Source organism: Colossoma macropomum, unplaced genomic scaffold (genome assembly GCF_904425465.1).
Source record: "Colossoma macropomum unplaced genomic scaffold, Colossoma_macropomum, whole genome shotgun sequence".
NCBI classification, from domain to species: Eukaryota; Metazoa; Chordata; class Actinopteri; order Characiformes; family Serrasalmidae; genus Colossoma; species Colossoma macropomum.
The window spans coordinates 30,312,824-30,322,221 of record NW_023494789.1 but is presented as its reverse complement, the minus strand read 5'-3'; the positions used below and the strand labels follow the sequence as shown (position 1 = coordinate 30,322,221).

Here is a 9,398-nt window from a genome sequence, read left to right as displayed (position 1 = left end):
ATGACACTGGGTTTACTGTTGACCCCCATTCATCCTACTTTTGTCAAAGGTTTCAAATTGACCCATTAGTTTTTCCACCCCTCCCTGTTACATTAAGATGCTCGTAAAATGACTGTCACATTGGCTGGTGTCAGAGTGTCCCCCTCCCCAAGACATACACACATGCACACACCCCTAATAGTGTGCTCTGTCAACCTCTGATTGGTCCACCCGGCCCTACCTGCGTGGCTTTATTGTGCCAGTGACACCTGAGATCAGTGTGAGAAAAAAAGTCCCTTTTTTTACTCTCAACGATGAAGGAAGAGGAAGTTGCCGCTGTCACTGTAAAGATGAATAGTGCTGTGAACAGATCAGGTACTGAACTGGGAAGAGATTTGCATTATCTGTTGAGAATTCTACCTCTAATTATGAAGTGCTACAACCTACAGGCTGTTTTTTGACATGGAATGTATGGTTTTTGCATATATATTCAGAAATACGAAATGATGGAACAACATCTTGAGTGTTGAAGTAACTCAGCCTGTGCACATCCAATCACTCATGGGCTGGCTGTTACATAAACCAGCATTTAACGAGCATGTCATGTTCAAGGTAATGTTTGCCAAGGGCCTGCTCTAAAACTCTAATGCAACCAAACCTTTCTTTACTTTATCCCAACCCCCCACTACCAGCAGCAAGCCTACTGTTCATGTTCATGCTATTCATGTTTATAAAGCTCTTCTATCACTCATAGCCACTGCCTTTATACAGTCTGCCTTTTTGAACTTCAGTTTCTACATCTAATTCTGTTCTTCTCTGTCGTTTTCTGTTCTTGTGCAGTTTCACCACAAAGTACAATTCCTCCCAGAGCTCTTTGCTCTGCCTGTCCGCCTCTAAAAAGTCCTCTGATTTGCGTCTTACCAGGCATGTTTAGATGTTGCTAATGTCTCTAATACTGCCTGGTAATGCCGCCAGTCACAAGGAAGTTGATCATCATTCTGACCTCCTTGTTGCTCTCAGTCAATATTGAAATTTTTTCAGTATGCATGTTATAATTATATCTCCTGATATGCCTATCCATATCTAGAGAATTATGTCATGTTTTTATCTGCAAAGCAGTCCTCGTTATGTCATTATTAAATGATGATGTTAACAAATGTTGATGTGTGTATATAAATACAAATCTCAATGTCTATGTTCACAATAAAATGTGTTTTCATCTAAAGTGCATGTCTCACATATTCCATTATTCATGTTTTATTTTTACACAAGGTTAAGTGGGAAAACAACAATTAAACTTGCTTTTAATACTTTCCTTTATTAAAAAGAAGTGTAAGATAATGCTCAAATGAGTTTATGGAAAAATACTTTGTGAATCAAGTACTCTGAAAATATGCTTTCATTCAAAAAATTAACATATTTTGAGAATGACCATATCTTGAACCCCCTTGAGAAATGGTGAATGGTAGCCAGTCTCACTCTTTCTTAACTACATAAGAACCTTTTTTATGAGTCTTATCTTTAATTAAAGTACCTTTAGGTCGAGTTTATCATTTATGATGTTATTTCAGAAAACAGGTGAAGCGAAGTCCACGATATGGGCCTTAATCAGCTACATCCAATACTACAGATAGTAGTTAGCATAGCAGCTAACAGGTTAAACTGCTCTTTCTGTACTGTCCAGACTATCTTGTGGTTTTGGATGAATTATACTGTCACGGTAGCACATTCTGTTCTTGTTACTTTCGACTTTAAGGCGGTTTCGCCTCCGGCTTCTTTCAAACATGAGGAAATAGAGCGGAACTGTTTACCTGGCTGAGCTCCTCCACTCCACTAGGTGGCAGTACATATACGCATTTGTCTCTTCACAGGTTTAACATACAACGAAGAAGCAGTGCACATTTTGATGTACAGTTTTAAGAATATTTCACTGTAGTTTTACACCATTTCTTCAGTTGTTTACAGCCAGAAATGTCAGGAATACCACCAGATTCATGGCAGCCGGCAACGGTTTCACTAGAGACTACGTAAGTCCAAACGCGCTGTATTTCTGAGTGAATGAGAGTCAGCAGTGCAGTCTGGCTCCACTACAAGAGCCAGAAGTGACCGGCTGCTTTTCTGACTCGCTCACATTAAATGATTTCGTCGGACAAACGCTGTGTTCTGCCCTCCGTTAAAGGGGAATTCTACCGATTTCCCAAAATTTCTTTATGATCCCACTACTGAGGTGTAAACAGCCATTCAGAGTGGTTAGTTTGGTAAGTGGTTTATTGGAGAGAAACATGTAACTTAATACATTTCTAGGAGGAAGCTTATAGAGACATTTACTTTTCGGAGGCCTGGTTCCTATCAACAACGCTGTGAACATTTCTGACTTGGCAAGTTACTATAGAACTATTCACCACTCTGAATTATTTGGTTTACTTGGATCTTATCTTTTTAATTATGCAGGAATTTTGAGAAGCCAGTGGAATTCCCCTTTAAGTTAAATAAACTTGGCTCTAAGTCTAATATCAGCGTGAAGTGCATGGCCAATAAATTTAGCTGATTAAATGTAAACATCCCTTACTGTAAAGATGTACTACAAGACATTCCACGATTTCTGAATAATTCTTCTAAAATAATCTCTAATATTTTTGCCTACATATAATGTTCATGTACTACTGCGTAATAATCTATAATGCGTGTGTATTATACTGTAGTAAACTGTAAGTTTCTTACAGGACTACTAGATAGGCCTTAAGATTAAATAGGTCTGAAAAGTGGTTTCACAACATACCCCCTTACTTACTCTTCAGAATGGGAACCATTGTATTGGAACTGTACTGGAAACACGCACCTAAAACCTGCAAGAACTTTGCAGAACTAGGCAGAAGAGGATATTACAACAACACCAAGTTCCATCGCATCATTAAAGACTTCATGGTCCAGGGTGGTGACCCAACAGCAACAGGTAATCTTACTCAGTTTGTAATTGTTTATAGATTTTGTGTTATAGATTGGGGGAAAAAACAGAAAATCATGCTGATTGCTGGTTTTGCTGGGTGCTGGTTAAGCCTAGTCATGGCCTAAAGTCTCTAAAGCAGTACCTGCAAAACATACATAAAACATACATTTCCTGTTGCCATACAGGAAGACAGGTTTATTTTAGCTCTAATTCACTGTATCACATTTCCAGTGGGTCAAGGGTTTACATACACCAAGTTGTCTGTCTCTTCAAACAATCTGGAAGATTCTAGAAATTGATGTGTTGACCTTTAAGAAGTCTCTTAGAAGGAGGATTATCTAGAAATATGATGCAGCACCTCAAGACATTAGCAGGAATGTTACAACTTGGTCACTGCTGGATCTTCCAGCAGCCCAGATAATCCTAAGCATTCCTCCAAAGTTGTGACAAAATGGCTTAAAGACACCAAAATGAAAGTATTAGACTAGCCATCACAAAGCCCTGACCTAAATCCTATAGAAAAGTTGTGGACTGAACTGAAAAAGTGTGTCTGACCACTGAGGCCGAGTTCTGTCAGGAGAAATGGGCAAAGTATTGTGAGAAGCTTGTGGAAGGCTAGTCCAGGCGTTTGATTGAAAAGGCTATGTCGCCAAATGCTAACAAAGTATATGTGAACTTTTGACCCACTAAAAATCTGATATGGTAAATAAAACTTGAAAGAAATCTGTCTCTCAACTATTATTTGAAGTCACGTAGGTGCTTATCATCTAGGTGCATGTAAACTTTTAACCTCAACTGTACTTGTATGAATATGATCTTTCCATTTTTCTCTGTTGTTTTATATGTGTGCCTATTCAGTGGGCTTCTTAGACATTGGATTCTGGGTTCAGTCAGGACCACACATGCACATACTGTAAACAAACAACCAAAACAGTGTCTGCTCAGCATCACAACTCTGGCAAATTTGTTTACTTACATGCTGTAAATGTAAACTAAAATGAGGGATTGCTTTTCTGTGCAGTCAGAAATGTGTCCATAAAAGTTGCCATTTCAAGGTTGATGTGAGTGTTTTTAGACTGTATAGCATAAGACAGTTCAATGGAATTAAAAAAATATATATTTTATTTCTGCCCCCTTAGGCCGTGGTGGTGCATCTATATATGGGAAACAGTTTGAGGATGAACTTCACCCAGAGCTAAAATTTACAGGTGGGGAAATACATACCTTTATGATGTCTCACAGTAGATACATAAGTAGTACTACAGAATTTGTCATGCAGTATCACAGGATATGTATAACACTTTACTTAAAATTGGCTACATAACATTGAGATAACCATACAGGTCATGGCATTTGTCTTTTCACAGAAATTTATCATGCACTAACCCTCTCAAACAATCCTCAAAAGTACACAAAAATTCCAAAATAGAACAACAATACGTAACTACATAAACAACAAACAGACAACTCTTGACAACACCAAATCCATCCCTATTGCATTTATTAGGGCTGAACGATTTGGGGGAAAATATCTAATTAGCTTGAGGCTTGACCCCTGAACATGGTGTACCAAACCCAGTAAGTTGTGGTTGTGATGTCACAAAAGATGAAGGTTTGGTTGCCTCTGATTGGTCTAACTTATCTACAGGCATTTCACAAGCTCTTAGTTTCTTAAAACTCAAAACAATATTTTTACTAATGTACACTCTTACAAAAGATGGTTTTTCAAGGGTTCTTTAGTAAAGACAATTGTGTCACATAGACTATAAACACTATAACTATAAACAATAGCATAACCCTTTATGGTGCTATAAAGAACCATATACAACACATTCTTCATCAATCTGAAGAACTTTCACCATGCAAAGAACCATATAAGCATGCAAATGGGTTTTTTAGTGTTCATGGTTCTATATAGAATGATGGTTCTTTAGTAAAGACAAACTTTTTTTAAGAACCTTGAAGAACTATCTTTTTATCTAAGAGTGTAGGCTATATTTTAAAAAAAAATGCAGCTCTTGTGGTTTGAAAATTCTTAAATTTTGATTTAAGCCCTATCATTTATCACCCTACCAAAAGACACCAATTATACACATATCTCCACATCAGTGCCTTCCATTTCTTTCTTTCAATAATAATATTGAAAAAGAAATAAAAGAGATCTTATGCTTATTCCTTCTGCGACTTGGAACTCTAAAATGCTAAAGGGAGTCTAAGGGGTTGCACTAGAAATTTATCCCCCCTACAGTTTACTTTTTGCATGGGCATAGAGGTGATGTTTAAATGAAACACTGGACATAATATCATTGTACGATATTGGGCAAAAGTCTTAGACAGTCATGGAAATCGCTCAAATTATTTATGTCAGCAATGTGTTTTTGCTAGTTAAACACTGTATAACATTAGAATAAATACCAATAAACATAAATACAGTAAAATGTAACAAGTATTTTTTTTAAGTTATTGATATCTTGGTTAGAAGAACACAGGTTTAGTTATTGACTTTCGTGGCACTCCGTTCATTGCATGCCTGATTTAATTTAGAGAAGATTTGATTAACTGAAGCAGGTATTGGGTGGTAACTGTAAATACTGGACTTCCTTGAGGAAAGCTTTGGAAATTGTTAAGCTACACACTCACACCAAATCACAATGTTTTGTTTATTTATTTGTATTCTATTTATTCTATTTCTATTTTGTTTTATTTATTTTTATATATTGTGTTTTTTTCCAAACAAACAAATACCTACTGTCCAGAAAAATAGCTTTACATATTATTTTCTCAGTACTGTATCAGGCTATAATAAGGATGTGCACCAGTTCTGTCCTCTGCTGACTGTAAACTGGCCTACAACCATTTAAAATGACTGTTTTTTTTTTTTGGTTATATTATCATCTAGGTGCTGGAATCCTTGCGATGGCTAACGCAGGCCCAGACACTAACGGGAGTCAGTTCTTTCTGACCTTGGCACCCACACAGTGGCTGGATGGCAAACACAGTATATTTGGGCGGGTTTGCCAGGGCATCGGTGTTCTCAATCGGATTGGTATGGTGGAGACCAACAGTCAAGACCGCCCTGTCGATGACATAAAGATACTCAGAGTCACTCTGCCAAACTGAAACACCTGCCTGACTCAGTTCCTCAAGGTTTCTTATATTTTGTACCATTTTTTTCTAACAATAAACGCATGGTTTGTAATTTGTCATTGCATCAGCTATTTTTGTTTATTCATGTTCTGCTTACTGTTTATGATGGTCGAAAATTAGCTTAGAATAAAATGCAAAATAGCATATCAGATGTATGTGTTTTCATTTATGTGTTTGAAGAACGACTTACACAGTGCAGTGCAGACGATGGCCACAAGGTGGTGCCAAAAGACAGCCAGTTAAACACTTCACTAAAGGTATTTAGCAAAGTGAATTTTACCATCCACAACTGCGGAAATATTGGCCATTTGCGGTAATACTTTTTCAAGTACCCCTTTCAAAGTCTAACCTTTTAAGAGCTAGATAATGAATTATTTCATGCACAAAATAGAGGAAGATATGAAGGGCCTTTATTCGTATTAGGTCAGACACTTAACAGATTATGATATTAAAGCAATTAAGCCAGACACTTAACAAGCAATGATATGAAAGCAATAGTTTGGCAAAACATCTAATTCACACAATTTATTGCTTTAACAAAGCTTACACTACTTGTTAGCTACATGAGCCTTGTAGCTCCGGTGCAAATCTAAAGGAACAAACTTTGTTCACAAACATATCTTGACTGATTGACTAGATTTAGGGTAAGGGGTAAATTGTGTAAATTAGATTTTTCACTATTGCTTTAAGATGGAATTCTAACACTATCTGGAAGGTAGATGGTAGTATTACAGAGGGTCATGGGTTATGGAGAGAAGTGCATGGCATAATGTAGCCCTGATTGAGCTGGAATTTAAGGTCTGGTTTCCAGGACATGGACTAATCCTAATTGGACTAAAATGCAATGCTAAGGGCAAATCATCATTGCAAATGTTTCTTTGTCTAGGTTTAGTCTTAATCTGGGGTCTATAAAAGTTAGCTTGCTAAACCTTGAATCAAGTTTTAAAACACTAAGCACCTCAGGTTTCTCCCAGAGGTGAGCATAAAGGAGTCGACTGACTTTTCTCCTCTGACATTCTGTGTTGGCCTGGATAGATCACCACCTGCAGTGTTCACAGCTTCATAACAGTTCATGCTGTGTTTTTGTGCTGTTTGGCCACTACAGCCAGGTCAGATTACTCTCAGAACATGTGACTACATCCATCTCCATCTAAAAATTCTTGCAGGAATATTTCACTTACTCTTCACTGCTACATTGCTTTTTTTTCTTAAGAATATATATGTACAACCTCAATTCCAAAAAAGTTGGGATGTTGTGTAAAATGTAAATAAATATTAAAAAAAAAAAACAGAATGCAATGATTTGCAAATCTCATAGACCCATATTTTATTCACAGTAGAACATAAAACACAGATGTTGAAAGTGAGACATTTTCATGAAAAATATTAACTCAATTAGAACTTGATGGCATGGCACTGTGTTCTATTTTGAGTAAAATGTGAGTCTATGAGGTTTGCAATCACTTCTGTTTTTATTTACAATTTACACTTATTTGGAATACACATACACACACACACACACATATATATATATATATATATATATATATACATATATATATATATATATATATATATATATATATATACATACATACATACATACATACATCATCTAAACCGCTTATCCTTCTGGGTAAAAACTCACTTTAGAGACTACTGCTGCACTGTTGTATGATGTAGGTAAGCATGTTTACAGCAGATGTAGTGCTTAGATTTTTCATTTTTGCTAGAGTGTCCCTTAGTAGTATAGGATGCACCTTTTATGTTGCTGATGGCGTCTAGAAAGACATCTGTTTCTAGTTTTTATTGTAGGCACATGAACATGAAGTAAAACCGATAACGGAGTAGTTTTCCGAGCTGCCAAAAGGATTTTTTCCTTTCTTTTCTTTTTCAGTTTTAGTTCTATTTAAGCAGTTCTTGTTGTTAAGTAACTTGAAGAGCAGAAGTATGTAAGAGTCAAGGAGCACAGGTTTCATAACGTGTTACTAAGCTGGTGTATATAACTATTCACATCAAATCAAGTCATTCATTAATTCATTGAGCAAGTACTAGCCTGTTCTACATTAGGCGCACATAATGAGAAAAGCTGTAAATTAGATCTTTCCTAAACACTAAACTGAAGCTTAACATGTTACTTACGCTAAGAGTATTACTGTATGACACCAGGAAACACAATTATAGGCAGACGCTTGTGCAGCAGCTTAGATACTTTCAGGTACGCAAAGTGTGTCAGACTTTAATTACTTCACCAATTCAGTAGAAATAAGTCACTCTATTCTCCTGTTGTCACTTTAAGAATTTTATCCCATTGACTTTTATTTGCTATTTTAACCCTTTAAAAGGCCACCACAAAACTATGGCTATTTCTGCTTTTTAATCTGCTGTTTTTCATTAATCATGTGATTTCTCAATATATTTCTCAATATTTTCTTGAAATATGAATAATGTGATTTAACAAAACCAAAAATACAGAGTTTTTATACATTCATTCATTTTATTCATTCATTCATTTCATTTTTATTTTAAGAATAGAGGTCAAACATCAGCCAGGCTTTGTCATTACTCTGATTCACAGGCACTCAATCCTAGTTCCAAAGTACAAGGGTTACTCCAGGACCAGGGTTGGGAACCACTGCTCTGATTAAACCAGGGGTCACCAGTCTTATTGGCAGGGGGACAGTGTGGTTGCAGGTTTTCATTCCAACCAAGCGGGAGCTCACGTCACATAACTAACAAAGTGTTTGAAGACTGAATTTATTCCAACTGAATAAACAAGTGGAATCGAGTGAGCTCCTGCTTGGTTAGAATGAAAACCTGCAGCCGCACCAGCCTTTTGTAGGTAAGATAGTCGACCCCTGGATTAAACAGAACAATAATACGCACTTACTGATCCGAATTGTGTTCTGAATGGGGAAGTCAAAAGTTCTCCAAATTCAGATGCTCAGTTCAATAGGGTTAAAGAGAGGGTTTGACCAAAATCATTTTTTTAATAAACAGTTTTTATTGATAAAAATTATACCATACAGCATCATAAACAACACACACACTGTTTGAGATCATTTAATAAGTTGGCATGGTTTGAAGCAGTTGTTGAAGCAGCTACATTCGAAACAAACTTTAGACGTCAAACATTAACTTATCCTGGCTGCAGGACAACATTTGGGGAAAATTTTGTAAATTTGATTTTTGGCTGAACCATCACTTTTAAAAGCACACAGTTTGAAGATGACACTTCTCTTATTTACATACTGTAAGATACTTTAACAGGTAGAAATCTGATATCATATTATTAATAAATCATACCATCAGGTCATTGAAAGAT

General features: G+C 36.4%; 1 protein-coding gene across 1 annotated transcript; it reads left to right on the top strand.

Moving 5' to 3' along the window:
• The first annotated feature begins 1,846 nt into the window (after positions 1-1,846).
• On the top strand, positions 1,847-6,132 carry ppil1 (peptidylprolyl isomerase (cyclophilin)-like 1). Its single transcript, XM_036570882.1, has 4 exons — positions 1,847-2,006; positions 2,778-2,932; positions 4,066-4,134; positions 5,826-6,132. The coding sequence occupies exons 1-4, from the start codon at positions 1,951-1,953 to the stop codon at positions 6,044-6,046; spliced, it is 501 nt and encodes a 166-aa protein (XP_036426775.1). The 5' UTR covers positions 1,847-1,950; the 3' UTR covers positions 6,047-6,132.
• The last annotated feature ends 3,266 nt before the right edge of the window (positions 6,133-9,398 follow it).

What these genes read in the sequence shown, in the direction of transcription:
- ppil1 (XM_036570882.1), top strand. Translation starts at nt 1,951, where the DNA reads ATGTCAGGAATACCACCAGATTCATGGCAGCCGGCAACGGTTTCACTA. An exon ending in ACGGTTTCACTAGAGACTAC is followed by an intron (nt 2,007 to 2,777) that starts GTAAGTCCAAAC and finishes CTTACTCTTCAG; the next exon opens with AATGGGAACCATTGTATTGG. An exon ending in TGGTGACCCAACAGCAACAG is followed by an intron (nt 2,933 to 4,065) that starts GTAATCTTACTC and finishes CTGCCCCCTTAG; the next exon opens with GCCGTGGTGGTGCATCTATA.